Source organism: Giraffa tippelskirchi, chromosome 13 (genome assembly GCF_054371585.1).
Source record: "Giraffa tippelskirchi isolate mGirTip1 chromosome 13, T2T-mGirTip1v1.2.pri, whole genome shotgun sequence".
In the NCBI taxonomy this organism is placed as follows: domain Eukaryota; kingdom Metazoa; phylum Chordata; class Mammalia; order Artiodactyla; family Giraffidae; genus Giraffa; species Giraffa tippelskirchi.
In genome coordinates, this window is record NC_137287.1 from 39,293,619 (window position 1) to 39,315,049 (window position 21,431).

The 21,431-nt window shown below is 42.1% G+C and overlaps 1 protein-coding gene across 1 annotated transcript in view; it reads right to left on the reverse strand.

The window, feature by feature from the left end:
- LOC145530925 (ATP-binding cassette sub-family A member 17-like) overlaps positions 1-21,431 on the reverse strand; it is a 96,047-nt gene that overhangs the window by 26,212 nt on the left and 48,404 nt on the right. Inside the window, 5 exon segments of the mRNA XM_081552272.1 lie at positions 5,287-5,377; positions 7,028-7,126; positions 14,263-14,413; positions 18,057-18,267; positions 18,351-18,506. Of these exon segments, the coding sequence (XP_081408398.1) occupies positions 5,287-5,377; positions 7,028-7,126; positions 14,263-14,413; positions 18,057-18,267; positions 18,351-18,506 (708 nt within the window).

Consider the following 21,431-nt stretch of genomic DNA (forward strand, 5'->3'; position numbering starts at 1 on the left):
ACAGTTTCAATTTCCATGCTTGTGATGGGTCTGTTAAGATCTTCTATTTCTTCCTGGTTCAGTTTTGGAAAGTTATACTTTTCTAAGAATTTGTCCTTTCTTCCAAGTTGTCCATTTTATCGGCATATAGCTGTTGGTAGTAGTCTCTTATGATCCTTTGTATTTCTGTGGAGTCTGTTGTGATCTCTCCATTTTCATTTCTAATTTTGTTGATCTGATTCTTCTCCCTTTGTTTCTTGATGAGTCTGGCTAATGGCTTGTCAATTTTGTTTATCTTCTCAAAAAACCAGCTTTTAGTTTTGTTGATTTTTGCTATGGTCTCTTTTGTTTCTTTTGCATTTATTTCTGGCCTAATTTTTAAGATTTCTTTCCTTCTACTGACCCTGGGGTTCTTCATTTCTTCCTTCTCTAGTTGCTTTAGGTGTAGAGTTAGTTGATTTATTTGATTTTTTTCTTGTTTCTTGAGGTACGCCTGTATTGCTATGAACCTTCCCCTTAGCATTGCTTTTACAGTGTCCCATAGGTTTTGGGTTGTTGTGTTTTCATTTTCATTCGTTTCTATGCATAATTTGATTTCTTTTTTGATTTCTTCTGTGATTTGTTGGTTATTCAGAAGCGTGTTGTTTAGCCTCCATATGTTGGAATTTTTAATAGTTTTTTTCCTGTAATTGAGGTCTAATCTTACTGCACTGTGGTCAGAGAAGATGGCTGGGATGATTTCAATTTTTTTGAATTTACCAAGGCTAGATTTATGGCCCAGGATGTGATCTATCCTGGAGAAAGTTCCGTGTGCACCTGAGAAAAAGGTAAAATTGATTGTTTGGGGGTGGAAAGTCCTGTAAATATCAATTAAATCTAATTTGTCTATTGTATCATTTAAAGTTTGTGTTTCCTTGTTAATTTTCTGTTTAGTTGATCTATCCGTATGTGTGAGTGGAGTATTAAAGTCTCCCACTATTATTGTGTTATTGTTAATTTCCCCTTTCATACTTGTTAGTATTTGCCTTATATATTGTGGTGCTCCTATGTTGGGTGCATATATATTTATGATTGTTACGTCTTCTTCTTGGATTGATCCTTTGATCTTTATGTAGTGTCCTTCTTTGTCCCTTTTCACAGCCTTTATTTTAAAGTCTATTTTATCTGAAATGAGTATTGCGACTCCTGCTTTCTTTTGGTCTCCGTTTGCATGAAATATGTTTTTCCATCCCTTCACTTTCAGCCTGTGTGTGTCCCTAGTTTTGAGGTGGGTCTCTTGTAGACAGCATATATAGGGGTCTTGTTTTTGTATCCATTCAGCAAGCCTTTGTCTTTTGGTTGGGGCATTCAACCCATTTACATTTAAGGTAATTATTGATAAGTATGATCCCGTTGCCATTTACTTTGTTGTTTTGAGTTCGTGTTGAAACATCCTTTCTGTGTTTCCTGTTTAGAGAAGATCCTTTAGCATTTGTTGGAGAGCTGGTTTGGTGGTGCTGAATTCCCTCAGCTCTTGCTTGTCTGTAAAGCTTTTGAATTCTCCTTCATATCTGAATGAGATCCTTGCTGGGTACAGTAATCTGGGTTGTAGATTATTCTCTTTCATTACTTTAAGTATGTCCTGCCATTCCCTTCTAGCCTGAAGGGTTTCTATTGAAAGATCAGCTGTTATCCTTATGGGGATCCCCTTGTGTGTTATTTGTTGTTTTTCCCTTGCTGCTTTTAATATTTGTTCTTTGTGTTTGATCTTTGTTAATTTGATTAATATGTGTCTTGGGGTGTTTCGCCTTGGGTTTATCCTGTTTGGAACTCTCTGGGTTTCTTGGACTTCTGTGACTATTTCTTTCCTCATTTTAGGGAAATTTTCAACTATTATCTCCTCGAGTATTTTTTCATGGCCTTTCCTTTTATCTTCTTCTTCTGGGACTCCTATGATTCGAATGTTGGGGTGTTTCATATTGTCCCAGAGGTCCCTGAGGTTTTCCTCACTTCTTTTGATTCTTTTTTCTTTTTTCCTCTCTGCTTCATTTATTTCCATCATTCTATCTTCTACCTCACTTATCCTATCTTCTGCATCCGTTATTCTACTGTTGGTTCCCTCCAGAATGTCTTTTATCTCCTTTATTTCATTATTCATTCTATATTGACTCCTTTTTATTTCTTCTAAGTCCTTGATAAACATTTCTTGCATCTTCTCAATCCTTGTCTCCAGGCTATTTATCTGTACCTCCATTTTGCTTTCAAGATTTTGGATCATTTTTATTATCATTATTCTAAATTCTTTTTCAGATAGATTCCTTATCTCCTCCTCTTTTGTTTGGTTTGGTGGGCATTTCTCATTTTCCTTTACTTGCTGAGTATTTCTCTGCCTTTTCATCATGTTTAGATTGCTGTGTTAGGCGTGGCCCTTCTGTATTCTGGTAGTATGAAGTTCCTCTTTATTGTGGAGGTTCCTCACTGTGGGTGGGGTTGGACGGGTGGCTTGTCAAGTCTTCCTGGTTGGGGGAGCTTGTGTCGGTGTTCTTGTGGGTGGAGCTGGATTTCTGCTCTCTAGAGTGCAATGGAGTGACCAGTATTAATTTTTGAGATGTCTATGGATTTGGTGTGCCTCTGGGAAGCCTGTATATTGATGCTCAGGGCTATGTTCCTGCGTTGCTGGAGAATTTGCGTGGTGTGTCTTGCTCTGGAACTTATCGGCTCTTAGGTGGAGCTTGGTTTGAGTGTATATGTGGAGGGTATTGGATGGTCTTTTATTAATTAATGTTTCCCCTGGCTTTCAGTCTTATTCTTGCAGTAGCCTCAAGACTTCTCTATCCATACAGCATCAATAATAAAACTTTTAGGTTAATGGTGAAAAGATTCTCCACAGTGAGGGATACCCAGAAAGGTTCACTGAGTTACATGGAGAGATGAGGTTGGGGGGGGGCTTGAGGTGACCAGGAGGGAAAGAGGGGAATTCAAATGTGGAGAGAGCAATCTAGTCAGTAAGCACTTCCCTCTGTGCTTTCCACAGTCTGGAACCCTCAGAGTGGTTCACAGAGATACATAGAGAGGGGGGAGGAAGGTAATAGAGGTGAGCATGAGTAGAAAGGGAGGAATCAAGAGGGGAGAGAGAGATCTGGGCAGTATCCTGTTCCTGAAGTGTTCTCCGGTACCCAGAACACCCTCAGAGATTCACAGAATTGGGTTGAGAAGAGAAGGAGGAGGGTGGGAGATAGAGGTTCCCTGGGGGAGAAGAAAGAGCATCAATAGGGGGAGAGAGTAATCAGACCAGTGATCACACTCCTGAGTAAAAATGCGTCCTAAAGATTGGGTTCTTAAATGTACAAAATTGATATCAAATATGTAAAACAAAGATTAAAAATCTAGAGTAGAGGTTAAACTCTTATAAAACTTAAAATATAAAAAAAAAAGAAAAAAGGAAACTGTAAAAAGAAAAAAAACAGTAAAACAGTAAAAAAAGTAAAACCGGAAAAAAAACAGTAAAAAATGAAAACACAAAAGGTATAAGATATATGTATGCAGTTTGCTTCAAAAATAGGGTTTTTTTTTTTGCAAGTTAATAGTGGGTTATGAAAATGAAAGTTAAAGGTGTAATAGAGGACTTGGAAGAAAAAGGAAAGAAGAGAAAAAATAATTAAAAAAAAAATTAAAAAAAAAAAAAAAACAGTAAAAAAATATATATCCCGGACTTTCTCTGGAGCTGTTGTGAGCAGTGTGGGGTCTGCTCAGTTTCAGATAGATCCTTTTTTTTTTTTTTTTGATGGTAATTTATTTATTTATTTATTTATTTTTTATAAATTTATTTATTTTAGTTGGGGGCTAATTACTTTACAATATTGTAATAGTTTTTGCCATACATTGACATGAATCAGCCATGGGTTTACATGTGTTCCCCTTCCTGGACCCCCCACCCACCTCCCTCCCCATCTCATCCTTCTGGATCATCCCATTGCCCCGGCCCTGCTTACACTTATCAAGATCTATAGGTCCCTGTCAGTGCAGTCGGTATTACCTACAGGGATTTTAATCTGTTGGCCTGTCACTTCCAAGGCGTTTCCCTCTGTTTATTTGGCTTCTGTTTGGAGGTCTCTTCAGTATCTAATTTCCGCCCTGCAACAAAGGGGTGGAGGTGGTCTCTTTAGGTTTGCTTGTTCAATCGTGCTGTGGGGAGAAAGGAACACTGCAAACCTGGCGTGTGTGTGGTGAGCTCGCAGTGACTCGGCCGCACTGGGTTCGCCCCCGCTCACGGCGTGTGTGCTTTCCCTGTCTACCCTGCTCAGGCTTCAGGTTACTCGGCCAGGGAGTGGGCCGGGGAGTGGGCCCTGAGATGCGTGCACTTCCCAGGTCTAAGCCGCTCAGGTTCAGGCTCCCGGTTACTCCACAAAGGCGCAGACTCGGTTTCTCCCACGGCTTGTGCCGTTCCCGGTCGGAGCTGCTCATGCGGCCAGGAGTTTGGCGGGCGCGCTCTCCCCTGTTGCGGCGGTGCGGCTTATCACCTCCCTGGTCCCCGCCTCGGTTTACGGGCGCACCCGGCTCCGGTGTGCTTTGTGTCGGTTCTGGGGAGCTGGTCTCTGGCTGCGACCCTCCCGGCGGCTGTCGACCCTCCGGGATCTCAGGCAGTCTTTGCTTAGAAACTGGGAGCCTGTTTGCAGTTTGGTAGGGGGTGCCCTCTCTGGGGCCGAGTTTGCCCCTTTCCGGCTCTGGCTGGCCCCGCCTGCCTGCTGTTTCCGGCAGGGGATGGGGCGGTCCGCAGCCGGCTAGCTCTCCTCTGGTATCGCTCAGTCCTTTGTTCTGTGAGCGGGCCGGCAGTGCCTTAGAGTTGGGCTTTTCGCGGGATAGTTCTCTCTGGCTGTCCCACAGTTTAGGTTACTATCTCACGTTAGCTCCCTCAGATTGCCCTCAGGGCACTCGGGCCCGGTCCTTACCCTAGGCAGTGCCGCCCGCTTCTCTCCGTTCAGCCCCCACTTGTTGGTGGCGGATGATGCGAGCGTCTGGGGTTCTTTGCTGGGGGTTGCTTTAGGCACGTAATCTGTCGGTTTTATTTATTTTTTCTCCCAGTTACGTTGCCCTCCGAGATAAGAAATCTTCCCCCACACCCGCCGGTGAGAGGGTTTCCTGGTGCTTGGAAATTTCTCCTCTTTTACGACTCCCTCCCCGGGACGGGTCTCCGTCCCTAACTCTTTAGTCTCTCTTTTTATCTTTTATAATTTCTCCTACCTGCTTTCGAAGATAATGCGCTGTCTTTCTGGATGCCTGACGTCCTCTGCCAGCCTTCAGAAGTAGTTTTGTGAAGTTTGCTCAGCGTTCAGATGTTCTTTCGATAAATTTGTGGAGGAGCGAGTGGTCTCCCCATCCTATTCCTCCGCCATCTTCTTCATTGCCTCGATGGGAAAGACTGAAGGCAAAAGAAGGGGGCAGCAGAGAATGAGAGGTCAGATAGCATCACTGACTCAATGGACATGCATCTGAGCAAACTGCAAGAGACAGTGGAGGACAGAGGCTGGCTTGCTGCAGTACATGGGGTCGCAAAGATTTGGACGTGAATTAGCAACTGAACAACAACAACAAAGAACTAATTAAAAGATAAAGATACACAAATTAATGTGTTTTAAACTCCAACTACATGCCGTTTATAAGAAACACATCTAAACTATGTGGCTACAGTATGAATGAATGCAAAAGAATGGATAAGGAGAATATCCTTCAAAAATGAGAAACAAAACCATTTCCAGACCAAAATAACTGAGAGTGGCACCAGCATAAAAACAGTAAAGGACATGGTACAGAATGTACTTCAAGCAGAAGGAAAGTCTGAGAAGCACAAGGAAAAAAAACACAGAAAGAGCTGAATATGTATATGAATTTAAATGACCATTGTCTTTGATAAAACAATAATGTTTCGTGGAGTTAAAAAAGAGAATTAAAATATATAATGATAGTATAATGTATAAGTTGGTAATGGTGGGATGTGTATGAATAAAATTAAAGTGTTTCAAAGTCTTGGTATTTTCCAGGAGCAGAGTAAAGATATTATTTCACCTGAGACTTTGATAAATTACTTATGTGCATTTCAGTATCTAGGCTTACCATTAAAGTAATAAAATAAGAATATATAGTTTCCAACTACTGTGGGGTAGGGAGGAAACTACAGAATGAGAAAAAAATTATCCATAAAAGGGACAGACTATCATACAGACTCAACAGGACTTGTAGAAAACATAAGATAAAATTATAGATATAAATTTTAAAAATCATAATACTCATAAATAGCCTGCATATTCTATTTCAAAGACAAACATTACCAGATTGGATAAAATAATACTGACCTGGTCTCCTTGCCACTTTATGGCCCAGTGTGGCTGCCTGGGTAGTTTACCAGGGAGGCCCTCTCAAAGCCTTCCTAGCAATGAGCCAGCATTCCTGCATATTCAAATAGCTTGGTGGATGAATCAGCCAATGCCAGAGCTGCCCTACCTCGGGAGATTTTTTTTTTTCCTTTTAACTGGAGGCTAATTACTTTACAATATTGTGGTGGTTTTTGCCATACATTCACATGCATCAGCCATGGGTGTACATCTGTTCCTCATCCTGAACTTCCTCCCACCTCCCTCCCCATCCCATCTCTCAGGGTCATCCCAGTGCACCAGCCCTCAGCACCCTGTCTCATGCATTGAACTTGGACTGGCAATCTATTTCACATATGATAATATACATGTTTCAATACTATTTTAAATGAAATAATAAACCTTCCTAATTGTCTAAACCAGTCGGGTTCAGGTTATCTGTTACTTAGAGTCAAAAGCAACTGATACGATGCCACTTTTTGCTTTTGATTCCTAGGAGTCTGTGTTAAAATTATGTTTGTTGGATGATATTACATTCAATATTTTCTACACTACTGAATATCCCTATTATTGGAAGCACTAGTCAGAGGCTGGATGACTATTTAGTGAGGATGTTACAGAAAGGATTTAAACACAGGGCAATGTTTAAGTACCCTTTCAACCCTAACATTCCTGGAATCTATGGTTTTGTATTCACTTACCGAATGAAGATTTCTTCCATAGTGGTGACAGAGGCCCCAAAGCTGGCAATGCCCAGCTCTTCCTGCCTCAGTTCCAAGTCAGTAAACAGAGCTTCACACCTGGAAGGGAAGAGCAGTTTTATTCATCAAAGGTGGAAGTTGAATCCCGACTTATTACCCTTGGCTTTCTACAAAGGAAAAAGCATGGGCTATGGAGTTAAGAAGATATTTGTTCAAATCTCAATTCTGTCCCTCTTGAGCTTCATGACTCTGAACTTGAACAATGAGCATACAACATCACTCATTATTAGAGAAATGCAAATCAAAACCACAATGAGGTACCATTTCACGCTGGTCAGAATGGCTGCTATCCAAAAGTCTACAAGTAATAAATGCTGGAGAGGGTGTGGAGAAAAGGGAACCCTCTTACACTGTTGGTGGGAATGCAAACTAGTACAGCCACTATGGAGAACAGTGTGGAGATTCCTTAAAAAACTGGGAATAGAACTGCCATATGACCCAGCAATCCCACTGCTGGGCATACACACCGAGGAAACCAGAATTGAAAGAGACACGTGTATCCCAATGTTCATCGCAGCACTGTTTATAATAGCCAGGACATGGAAGCAACCTAGATGTCCATCAGCAGACGAATGGATAGGAAGCTGTGGTACATATACACAATGGAATATTCAGTTCAGTTCAGTCGCTCAGTCGTGTCCGACTCTCTGCGACCCCATGAATTGCAGCACGCCAGGCCTCTCTGTCCATCACCAACTCCCGGAGTCTACCCAAACCCATGTTCATCGAGTCGGTGATGCCATCCAACCATCTCATCCTCTGTCGTCCCCTTCTCCTCCCGCCCCCAATCCTACCCAGCATTAGGGTCTTTTCCAATGAGTCAACCCGTCGCATGAGGTGCCCAAAGTATTGGAGCTTCAGCTTCAACATCAGACCTTCCAACGAACACCCAGGATTGATCTCCTTTAGGATGGATTGATTGGATCTCCTTGCAGTCCAAGGGACTCTCAAGAGTCTTCTCCAACACCACAGTTCAAAAGCATCAATTCTGCGGCGCTCAGCTTTCTTCACTGTCCAACTCTCACATCCATACATGACCACTGGAAAAACCATAGCCTTGACTAGACGGACTTTTGTTGGCAAAGTAATGTCTCTGCTTTTAAACATGCTATCTAGGTTGGCCATAACCTTCCTTCCAAGGAGTAAGCGTCTTTTAATTTCATGGCTGCAGTCACCATCAGCAGTGATTCTGGAGCCCAAAAAAGTAAAGTCTGACACTGTTTCCACTGTTTCCCCATCTATTTCCCATGGAGTGATGGGACCAGATGCCATGATCTTAGTTTTCTGAACGTTGAGCTTTAAGCCAACTTTTTCACTCTCCTCCTTCACCTTCATCAAGAGGCTCTTTAGTTCTTCTTCACTTTCTGCCGTAAGGGTGGTGTCATCCGCATATCTGAGGTTATTGATATTTCTCCCGGCAATCTTGATTCCAGCTTGTGTTTCTTCCAGCCCAGCCTTTCTCATGATGTACTCTGCATATAAGTTAAATAAGCAGGGTGACAATATACAGCCTTGACGGACTCCTTTTCCTATTTGGAACCAGTCTGTTGTTCCATGTCCAGTTCTAACTGTTGCTTCCTGACCTGCATACAGGTTTCTCAAGAGGCAGGTCAGGTGGTCCGGTATTCCCATCTTTTTCAGGATTTTCCACAGTTTATTGTGATCCACACAGTCAAAGGCTTTGGCATAGTCAATAAAGCAGAAATAGATGTTTTTCTGGAACTCTCTTGCTTTTTCGATGATCCACCGGATATTGGCAATTTGATCTCTGGTTCCTCTGCCTTTTCTAAAACCAGCTTGAACATCTGGAAGTTCACGGTTCACGTATTGCTGAAGCCTGGCTTGGAGAATTTTGAGCATTACTTTACTAGCATGTGAGATGAGTGCAATTGTGTGGTAGTTTGAGCATTCTTTGGCATTGCCTTTCTTTGGGATTGGAACGAAGACTGACCTCTTCCAGTCCTGTGGCCACTGCTGAGTTTTCCAAATTTGCTGGCATATCGAGTGCAGCACTTTCACAGCATCACCTTTGAGGATTTGAAATAGCTCAACTGGAATTCCATCACCTCCACTAGCTTTGTTCGTAGTGATGCTTTCTAAGGCCCACTTGACTTCACATTCCAAGATGTCTGGCTCTAGGTGAGTGATCACACCATCGTGATTATCTGTGTCGTGAAGATCTTTTTTGTACAGTTCTTCTGTGTATTCTTGCCACCTCTTCTTAATATCTTCTGCTTCTGTTAGGTCCATACCATTTCTGTCCTTTATCGAGCCTATCTTTGCGTGAAATGTTCCCTTGGTATCTCTAATTTTCTTGAAGAGGTCTCTAGTCTTTCCCAATCTGTTGTTTTCCTCTATTTCTTTGCACTGATCGCTGAGGAAGGCTTTCTTTCTTTTTTTTTTTTTTGAGGAAGGCTTTCTTATCTCTTCTTGCTATTCTTTGGAACTCTGCATTCAGATGAGAATATCTTTCCTTTTCTCCTTTGCTTTTCGCTTCTCTTCTCTTCCCAGCTATCTGTAAGGCCTCCTCAGACAGCCATTTTGCTTTTTTGCATTTCTTTTCCATGGGGATTTTCTTGATCCCTGTCTCCTGTACAATGTCACGAACCTCTGTCCATAGTTCATCAGGCATTCTGTCTATCAGGTCTAGTCCCTTAAATCTATTTGTCACTTCCACTGTATACTCATAAGGGATTTGATCTAGGTCATATCAGATATGACTAGACCATTCAGATATGACCTAGATCAAATGGAATATTACTCAGCCATTAAAAAGAATACATTTGAATCAGTTCTATTGAGATGGATGAAACTGGAGCTCATTATATACAGTGAAGTAAGCCAGAAAGAAAAACACCAATACAGTATACTAATGCATATATATGGCATTTGAAAGATGGTAATGATAACCCTAGATGCGAGACAGAATGATAGACACAGATGCATAGAACAGTCTTATGGACTCTGAGGGAGAAGGTGAGGGTGGGGTGTTCTGAGAGAATAGCGTTGAAACATGTATATTATCATATGTGAAACGGAACACCATTCCAGGTTCAATGCATGAGACAAATGCTCAGGGCTGGGGCAATGGGATGACCCAGAGGGATGGGAGGGGAGGTGGGAGGGGGGGTTCAGGATGGGGAACACATGTAAGCCCATGGCTGATTCATGACAATGTATGGCAAAAACCACTACAATATTGTAAAGTAATTAGCCCCCAACTAAAATAAATAAATTTATTAAAAAAACAAACAAACAAACAAACAAAACACAATGAGCATAAATAATACCATTTACTTCAAAACTTTCTGTAAAGATAAATCAAATATACACTTAGCACACTGCAGGTGAAAAGTAAACATTAATTCATCTCTGAAATCATATCAAGCATCTTTTCTGACTAAAACACTATGAAACTAGAAATCGACTACATGGAAAAAAAAACAACTGCAAAACCACAAACACATGGAGGCTAAACAACATGCTACTAAACAACTGATGAGTCACTGAAGAAATCAAAGAAGAAATTTACAAATACCTAGAGACAAATGAAAATGAAACCACGATAATCCAAAATCTACATGATGTGGCAAAAGAAGTTCTAAGACCGAAGTTTATAGATACAAGCCAACCTCAGGAAACAAGAAAATTTTAAAATAAACGACCTAAACTTAACCTAAAGGAACAACAAGAAGAAACAAAACCCAAAGTCAGTAGAAGGAAATAAATCATAAATATTAGAGCAGAAATGAATAAAGACCAAAAACAATAGAAAAAAGCAATGAAACTAAGAGGAGTTTCTTTGAAAAGATAAATAAACTGATGAACCTTTAGCTAGATTCATTAAGAAAAATAGAAAGTGGGCCCAAATCAATAAAATCAGAAATGAAAAAGGGGAAGCTACGATGGACACCACAGAAACACAAAGGAATATAAGAACTGTATATGAACAATTACACACAAATAACATGGACAATAAAGAACAAATGGTCAAATTCACAGAAATTCAAGACTGAGCCAGGAAGAAATAGAACATATGAACAGATCAACTATCAGTAATGAAACTGAAGCGGAAATAAGTTTAAAAAACTCCCAACAAACAAAAGTCCAGGACCAGTTGGCTTCACAGGTGAATTCTACTAAACATTTAGAGAAGAAAAATCTTTCTCAAGCTATTTCAAAAAATTGCAGAGGACATAATGCTTCCAAACTCATTCTATAAGGCCCTGATACCAAAACCAGACAAAGATATCACACACAAAAGGAAAATTACATGCCAATATCACTGATGAGGATAGATGCAAACATTCTGAACAAAATATTAGCAAAATGAATTCAACAACACATTAAAAGGTTCACATACCGTGATCAAGTGGGATTTATTTCAGGGATGCAAGGGTTGGTTCAGTATCTGCAAATCAATCAATGTGATACACCACATTAACAAACTAGAGAATAAAACTCATATGATTGTCTCAACAGATGAAGGAAAAGTTTCTGGGCAAAATTCAACATCTATTTATGATAAAAACTCTCCACAGAGTGGGAACAGAAGGAACATTCCTCAACATAATAAAGGCCACATATAAGCCCACAGCTAACATCACACTTGATGTGAAAAACTGAAAGTGTTTCCTCTAAGATAAGGAACAAGACAAAGATGTTCTCTCTCACCACTTTCATTCAACATAGTTTTGGAAGTTCTGGCCACAGCAATTAGACAAGAAAAGCAATAGAAGAAATCCAAAGGAAAGGAAGAAGTAAAGCTGTCTCTGTTTTCAGGTGACATGATACTATATGGAGAAAATCCTCAAGATGCCATAAAAAAACTAATAGAACTCATCAATGAATTTGGTAAAATTTGAAGAATACAAAGTTAATATACAGAACTCTATTGTTCTATATTGTTCTGTTCTATATACAGAACTCTATACACTTACAAAAATTATCAGAAAGGAGAATGAAGGAAACAATCTCACTTACCATCACATAAAGAACATTATAGGCAGGGACAAACATACCCGAGGAGATAAAAGACCAGTACTTGGAAAACTATAAGGCACTGATGAAAGAAATTGAACACAACACAAAGAGGCAGAAAGATACACTTGTTCTTGGATTGGAAGAATTATTATTGTTAAAATGACCATACAATCCAAGGCAATCTGCAGATTCAATGCAATCTCTATCACGATACCAAAGACATTTTTGACAGAACTAGAACAAATAATTCTAAAATTTGTATGGAAACACCAAGAGGGCCTGAATAGCCAAAGCCATCTTGAGAAAAAAATGACTAGAGCTGGAAGTATCACATAAAGCGACAGTAATCAAAACAGTATGGTACTGGCACAAAAACAGACAAATAGATCAATGGGTCAGAACAGAGAACCCAGAAACAAGCCCATGCACTGGTGGTCAATTCGTTTACAACACAGGAGACAAGAATATGCAGTGGGGAAAACACAGTCTCTTTGTTAAGCTGAAATAAACTCTTTGTTAAGCTGAAATAAACTCTTTGTTAAGAGAAATAAACTGGACAGCTACATGTAAAAGAATGAAATTAGAACATTTTCTCACACCATATACAAAAATAAACTCAAAATGGATTAAGACCTAAATGGAAGACCAGAAATCATAAAACTCCCAGAAGAAAACAAAGGCAGAACACAGTTTCACATAAACCATAACAATATTTTTTTTGGATCTATATCCTAAGGCAAAGGAAACAAAAGCAAAAACAAATGGGACTTAATCAAACTTAAACGCTTTTGCACAGCAAAGGATACTATTGACAAAAAAAGATTAGCTACTGAAATGGGAGAAAATATTTGCAAATAGTATATGACTGATAAGGGGTTAATATCTAAAAACATATAAATGGCTCACTCAACTCAATATCAAAAAGACAAACAACCTAATTTTAAAACGGGCAGAAGATCTGAATAGGTATTTTTCCAGCTTGCATGGAAGGTTGTGAAAGTCACTGTGAAGTAGACTGAGTAATCCACGGGCAATGAGATAAAGCAAGCAACATAATTAACCTATTTTTAGAGAGCTTCAACTGTGCAGGGTTACAAGACATGGAGTGGTGGCTGGAAAGAGAGGCAGGCACAAGACAGTGTATCTCCAGAGCACACTAATATGTTCGTGGACATGAGCCAAAGACGGATGATGTAGATGAAGAGGAAATAATCAAACCAGCAAACTCCTAAGACGAAGTGGCTGAGTGCTTGAGCTGGTGCTGAAAAAAGCGAGTTTGTAGGTCTGTCAAAAGGGATAAATAGAGTACTTGTTGGATGGTGTTTACTTTCTCAATGAAGTATAACTAAGATTCCTATCCGAAAGAAACATGAGGACTGAGGAGAGGGAGAGAGGGACATGTTGGTAATGAATCTGAGGTCTGAAATAATTACAAGGCTGACCTCGGCTCCCACCCCACATCGAAAATCCACTTATAACTTTATAGTTAGCCCTCCAAATCCAAATGTTCTGCATCCACAGATTTAACCAAATGGGGGTAGTGTAGTACCATAGTAACGTATTTATTGAAAAATCTGGGTATGAGTGGACTCACACAGTTTACACCTGTGTTGTTGAAGGGTCAACTGTAATACAAAGGGAAACCAAGTACAGATTTCATCTGAGCTCAGGTACTTGGGCGCCTGTAAGTCGAGTTCACACAGTCAAGGGCCCCTTTGATGCCATCATAAAGAATTTGATTTTAATCTAAAAGCAGCAGGGAGCCATCAGGGGTTTTTAAGGAGGGAGGGAACATAATCAAAAGGCTTCCCTGGTGGCTCAGATGGTAAAGAACCCTCCTACCAATGCAGGAGATGCAGGTTCGATCCCTGGGTCAGGAAGATCCCCTGCAGAAGGAAATGGCAACCCATTCCAGTATTCTTTGCTGGGAAATCCCATAGACAGAGGAGCCTGGCAGGCTACAGTACATGGGGCTGCAAAAGAGTCAGACATGACTTAGCGACTAAACAACAACAGAGTCCTATATTTTCAAGTGCACTCTGGCTGGAGTGTGGTATCTTTCTAGGAAATATCAAAGGCCTAGAGATCCAGACCATTACAGAATTGAGAGCTCTTGGTGAGGACAGGGACGGGAGAGATGACTGAACACTGAGCACATGCAAACAATTACTCCAGCCCTCTCAGGTCCATACCTGTGCGTGCTCCCTTTAGGAAGTACGACAGTTAGTTCTTCTCCAATGGTAGACTGCAAAACTGCACGTCGTATGTGCTGCTCAATCAGATGAGAAATCGTCTGTGTTTCACCATGAGGTATTCCTCCCAGAGTTATATAATATCCTTCATCTGAAACATTTAAAAGATCATGAAACGGTTTTTCTCTTTTTAGTTACACTTAAGTGTTCTATAGCCCAGAACAGGACAGCTCCACAGGCTAGACAGGCTGGAGAGCTGTGGTGAATTTGCCTCAGAAGGTCTATAATACTATTCTTGAGTTTCTCCTTTGACTCCATAGTTGGGAGGTGATAACAGCATTTAGCAATACTAGGCAAAATAAAGGAGAGCTGCATTAAAGGCAACACTCTGCTTAAAGGATAACTAATGTGGGAAAGTGAAAACTGAGCAGAGACCTTGAACATTAAGGTTAAGAACAAAAATATCTCTTTCACAATTAAATTATGTTTGAGGATACATACCCTATGGTATTCTAAACATTCTTTCAGAAGCTACTAGTAAGATTTGTTACTGCATTGCTGGCACTGTAGTCATTCAACAAACATTCACTGAGCTCTTACGATGCGAGAGGCACTCTTCTAGACACTGAGCATATAGCAGCAGATCAAACAGTCAAAAATCCCTACTCTCACTCAAGGAGCTTTCATTACAGGAACGTGAGACATATAATAAGGTAAATAAGTAAATCAAGACCATATTAGTGACAAGTGCTAAGGCGAAAGATGAACAGGAAGGGGATACAGAGTATTGGGGATCGTGACTTTGAAGGTGGGGAAGGCCTCACTGAGAATGTGACATCTCTGAAAGGACTGAAGACCTGAGGAAGAAGAGGAGGCGTGGCAATACGTGGGCTGGGATGAAGGAGGAGGCCCATGTCCTGGATCAGAAAGGGAGCCCTGAGGCGGGAGCAGAAGAATATCAGGAGAAATGGCTGGGGTAGCAGGACCAGGCTAAGCAAGGCGTTTGGGCAACTCCCAGGACCCTGCCTTCTCCTTTTAGAAAGTGGGATGGGAAGTCATCGGTGGACTGAGCAGCAGAGTGGCACACTCATTCTGACAAGTGGGCAGAGGCCAGGCGTGGGCTAGAGGCAACTTCAATGATCCAGGTAGGGAGACAGTAGGCTGGGCCAGGATGTGAGGAAGGCAAGGCCACTGGGGTTGGCAGATGGATCAGATATAGGCTATGAGACACAGAGGATCAGGGAGCCCTGAGGTTCTGGCCAAGCTGCTAGAAGGATGGAGCTGCCTTTACTATGGGTGAGCTGGTGTGTTGGTCAAGAGCTGGAGTTCAGCTGTGCACCAGCCATGGACCGTCCAACAGGTACGTTCCCTGTCTAGGGGTGTGGAGAGTAGGCAGTTAGATACACAAATCTGGAGTTCACCTGAGAGGTCCTGCAGAGACATTTTTCAGCACAGATTCGTGTAAGTCAGGAAACTGAATGAGACCACTAAGTCAGTGAGCAGGGGTAAAAAAAGTGAAGCAACCTGGGCACTTCTAAGCATAGAAGTAGAAGTGATGCAGAGGAGCAGTCAGAGACACTAGAGGGAAACCCAGAGGGCTGGGGTCCAGGAAAGCAGGGGGATGTCTGTGGTGGGGTGTCCAGCAGGAGTGCACCCCGCGGCAGAGAGAACAACACGCCCTGTGCAGGCATTAGCTCTCTCTTTGAGGAACATGGTCTCTTAATTTCCATTTTAAAAGAGGAAAGTGTTAGAACGGGAAAGACTAGAGATCTCATCAAGAAAATTAGAGATACCAAGGGAACATTTCATCCAAAGATGGACACAATAAAGGACAGAAATGGTATGGACCTAACAGAAGCAGAAGATATTAAGAAGAGGTGGCAAGAATACACAAAAGAACTGTACAAAAAAGATCTTCACGACCCAGATAACCACAATGGTGTGATCACTCACGCAGAGCCAGATATCCTGGAATGTGAAGTCAAGTGGGCCTTAGGCAGCATCATAAGGATTAAAGCTAGTGGAGGTGATGGAATTCCAGCTGAGCTATTTCAAATCCTAAAAGATGATGCTATGAAAGTGCTGCAATATGCCAACAAATTTGGAAAACTCAGCAGTGGCCACAGGACTGGAAAAGGTCAGTTTTCATTCCAATCCCAAAGAAAGGAAATGCCAAAGAATGCTCAAACTACTGCACAATTGCACTCATCTCACACGCTAGAAAAGTAATGCTCAAAATTATCCAAGTGAGGCTTCAACAGTACGTGAACCGTGAACTTCCAGATGTTCAAGCTGGCTTTAGAAAAGGCAGAGGAACCAGAGATCAAACTGTCAACATCTGTTGGATCACTGAAAAAGCAAGAGAGTTTCAGAAAAACATCTACTTCTGCTTATTGACTATGCCAAAGTCTTTAACTGTGTGGATCACAACAAACTGTGGAAAATTCTTAAAGAGATGGGAATACCAGATCACCTGACCTGCCTCCTGAGAAATCTGTATGTAGGTCAAGAAGCAACAGTTAGAACTGGACATGGAACAACAGACTTGTTTCAAATTGGGAAAGGAGTACGTCAAGGCTGTATATTGTCACTCTGTTTACTTAACTTATATGCAGAATATATTATGTGAAATGCCAGGCTGGATGAAGCAAAAGTTGGAATCATGATTGCTGGGAGAAATATCAATAACCTCAGATATGTAGGTGATACCACCCTTATGGCAGAAAGTGAAGAACTAAAGAGCCTCTTGATGAAAGTGAAAGAGGAGAGTGAAAAAGCTGGCTTAAAACTCAACATTCGGAAAACTAAGATCATGGCATCTGGTCCCATCATTTCATGGCAAACAGATGGGGAAACAATGCAAACATTGAGAGACTTTATTTTCTTGGACTCCAAAATCACTGCAGATGGTGACCACAGCCATGAAATTAAAAGACACTTGCTCCTTGGAAGAAAAGCTATGACCAACTTAGACAGCATATTAAAAGCAGAGACATTACTTTGCCAACAAAGGTCTGTCTAGTCAAAACTATTGTTTTACAGTAGTCACGTATGGATGTGAGAGTTGGACTATAAAGAAAGCTGAGAGATGAAGAATTGATACTTTTGAACTGTGGTGTTAGAGAAGACTCTTTTGAGTCCCTTGGACTGCAAGGTGATCCAACCAGTCCATCCTAAAGGAAATCAGTCCTGAATATTCGTTGGAAGGACTGATGTTGAAGCTGAAACTCCAATACTTTGGCCACCTGATGCGAGGAGCTGACTCATTTGAAAAGACCCTGATGCTGGGAAAGATTGAGGGCAGAAAGAGAAGGGCATGACAGAGGATGAGATGGTTGGATAGCATCATTGACTCGATGGAGGTGAGTTTGAGTAAGCTCCAGGAGTTGGTGATGGACAGAGAAGCCTGGCGTGCTGTGATTCATGGGGTCGCAAAGAGTTGGACATGACTGAGAGACTGAACTGAACTGAAACTAAGGCTACAAAACGATGAACTAACTTGGTAACAAGGATGAAGAGGGAGTAAACTACCAGCATAGAGCTCAGGCACAGGCCTTCTGACTCCAAGTCTCAGAGATTCTTTCCACTCTCCTCCTCCTCATTCTCACAGCCCCTCTGCCTGGGCCTCGGGTCTCCACCCACAGGGAGCAGACAGGACGTCTAGAGAAGGCCACTCCCTACCTGACCTCAGGGGCCCTCGGGGCACGTGACCAGTGGATACTTTCTCCAGCACCTGGACCAGCCACGCTGACCCGTGCGGAATGGAGTTTCAGCTGCCCGCCTGCCCCGCTCACCGTATTGCTCCTTGAGGAACAGCAACGACCCACAGCTCTGCAGCTCCCCCTTGGCCATGATGGCGATGCGGTCCCCCAGCAGGTCGGCTCCGTCCACGAAGTGGGTGGTCACCAGGATGGTGCGGTCGCTCTTGTGCTGCTGCAGAAGGTCCCAGATGGCCCTCCTGGAGATGACGTCCATGCCCGATGTGGGCTCGTCCAGCATCAGCACCTGGAGTGCGGAGGAGCGGCCTCGTGAGGACGGCAGAGCCCTGTCCCAGGCTGCAGGCCGTGCCACAGGCCCCCCGGCCCCACCTTGGCGCCCGCGATGAGGGCGATGCTGATGGAGAGCTTGCGCCGCATCCCGCCGCTCAGAAACCTGCTCTGGGAGTCCCGCTTCTCCTCCAGCCCGAGCACGTGCAGCATGCGTTTGACCTCCTCAGGGCACTTCTGACGAGGCAAGCCTTTCAGCTGAAACAGCAGGGATGGAGATCAGGCCGGGGCTTCCAATGGGGTTGGGGAGCGCCCAACAAGCATTTTGCTTGTACAGCAGTACCCTTATCTCCCTTATCTGAGATTTTTCTTTCCAGTTTTAGTTACCGACTACCCACAGTGAACCATGGTCTGAAAACATTAAATAAAAAATTAACAGAAATAAACTCGTAAGTTTTAAATTGTGCACACCGTTCTGAGTATCTTGAACTCTGAAATCGTGTGCCATGCTGCTCTGTCCTGCTCAGGATCCCCACCCATCGACATCGTCTGCTTTTGACATCCAACCATCAATACTGTCATGATCTGATGATCCAGGATCACCTGGAGCCTGGATCCTCCTTTTGATGAATGATCAGAAGGTCAACAGCCTAATGCTGTGTCACAGTGCCTGAATCCTTCATCTCACTTCATCTCATCACATGGGCATCTTACCATCTCAAATCACAAGAACGGTGTGTGCATGCTAAGTAGCTTCAGTCATGTCTGACTCTTTGAAACTCCACGGACTGTGTAGCCCACCGGGCTCCTCTGTCCATGGGATTCTCCAGGCAAGAATGCTGGAGTGGGTTGCCATGTCCTCCTCCAGGGGACCTTCCTGACCTAGGGATCAAATCCATGTCTCTTATATCTCCTGCACTGGCAGGCGGGTTCTTTACCACTATCACCACCTTCAAATACAGTACAATAAGATATTTTGAGAGAGAGATCACATTCACATAACTTTTATTACAGCCCGCCAGGCTCCTCTGTCCATGGAATCCTCCAGGCAAGAATACTGCAGTTGGTGGCCACCCGCCTCTCCAGAGAATCTTCTTGACACAGGGACTGAACCTGGGTCTCCTGCATTGTAGGCGGATTCTCTACCATCTGAGCCACAAGGGAAGCTCCTTTATTACAGCATATTGTTACAATTGTCCTATTTTACTGATTGTTGTTAATGCCTTGCTCTGCCTAATTTATAAATTACACTTTGTCATAGGTTGCATGTACAGGGAAAAAACAGAGGACATATAGACTTTGGTACTATCTGAGATTTCAGGCATCCACTGGTGGTCTTGGAGCAAATCCCCCACAAATAGGGGAGCTATCATATATACATAAACTATACATGAGAAAGATACACAGTAAACTTACTACCTTCAGGGAAAGGGATACAAGGCTTTTGCATCTTTTTTTTCCATAAGCTGTGAGGCTTGTGGGATCTTAGTTCCCTAACCAGGGATTGAACCTGGGCCCTTGGCAGTGAAAGGGCAGAGTCTTAACCACTTGACTGTCAGGGAAGACCTGGCTTTTGCACCTTGAACCATCTAAATAAATGACTTATTAATACTAAGTACTACAGCATATTAAAAGGGTTATACACCATGACCAAGTGGGATTTATCCCAGGAATGCAAGAAAGCTTCAATATATTAAGAATCATTGTAAGTGTTAAATAATAAAGAATCTGGCTGGTGTCTGTCCTCAGTTGCCAGGAGGAGCCTCTAAATCTTGGAGTGATGGTGTGTCTTTGTTACTCCTGCTACTGCCCTCAGGTCACACCTGCTACTGAAGTGATCAAGATTCGGGCTGGTCATACCAGAAAGACCAACCATGTGATTTGAGAGCTGGGGCTTTGAGCCAGGTTATCAATCTGATCTCCCGATCTGCTAGGAGGGAGAGAGTGCAGATTAAGTTTAGTCACGAGGTTCATGATTCGATCATGAACCTATGTAATGAAACTCCAATAAAAACTAGACACTTAGGTGAAGCTTAGGTGAGCTACCCTCTATACACTGATGCGCCAAGAGGGTGACACATCCCTAAGACATGGAAGCTTTTCACTTGGGACCCTCCCAGACATCATCCTGCATGTTTCTTCTTTTGGCTGGTCCTGATTTATATATCCTGTATAATACATATATATAATATATAATATAATCCTGAATTCTGTGAGTCATTCTAGTGAATTAGTGAAACTGAAGAGTCAGTGGGAACGCCTAAATTTGTAGCCAGGTTGTTGGAAGTGCTTTGTTTGGGAACCCCAAGCTCGTGGCTGTTTTCTGAAGTGGCAGCAGTCTTGCGGGGAACTGTGCTTGTAGCATGTGAAGCGTGCACTGACTCCATCGTTAATGTTGAATTACATTGCAGCGATACAGCATATTGGAAGAAGAAAAAGTCGAAGGGGCAAGCTGATCCTAGAATTTACATGGAAATGCAAGGGACCTGGAACAGGCAAAACAATCTTGAAAACAAACAAAAAAAAGAGTTGGAGGATTCACATTCTTTGATTTCAAAACTTACTACAGGGACTTCCCTGGTGGTCTAGTGGCAAAAACTCCCATGCTCCCAATGCAGGGGGCCCAGGTTTGATCAGAGAACTAGATCCCAAATGCCGCAAGTAAGACCTGGCACAGCCAAATAAATAAATAAATATTTTTTAAAAACTTACTATAAAGCTATAGTAATTAAGAAATTGTGGTACTGGCATAAGGATAGATGCATAGACCAATGAAATAGAGTTGACAGTCTAGGAATAATTCCATATATCTACGGTCAATTGATTTCTGACAAAGGTGCCAAGACCATTCAATGGGGGAAGAATGGTCTTTTCAACAAATGGTGCTGGACAACTGAATATCCACATGCAAAAGAATGAATCTGACCTCCATCTCACACCATCTAAAAATTAGCTCAAAATGTATCAAAGACCTAAATGTAAGAACTAACATATGAAATATGAAACTCTCAGAAGGAAACAGGTGTAAATCCCAGGCAATGTTTTTTAAAATATGACATCAAGAGCATAACAACTAAAGAAAATACAGATAAACAGAATTTCATCAGAATTCAAAACTTTTGTGCATCAAAGGACATTATCAACAAGGGGAAAAGAAAATGCACAGAAATGGGAGAAAGTTTT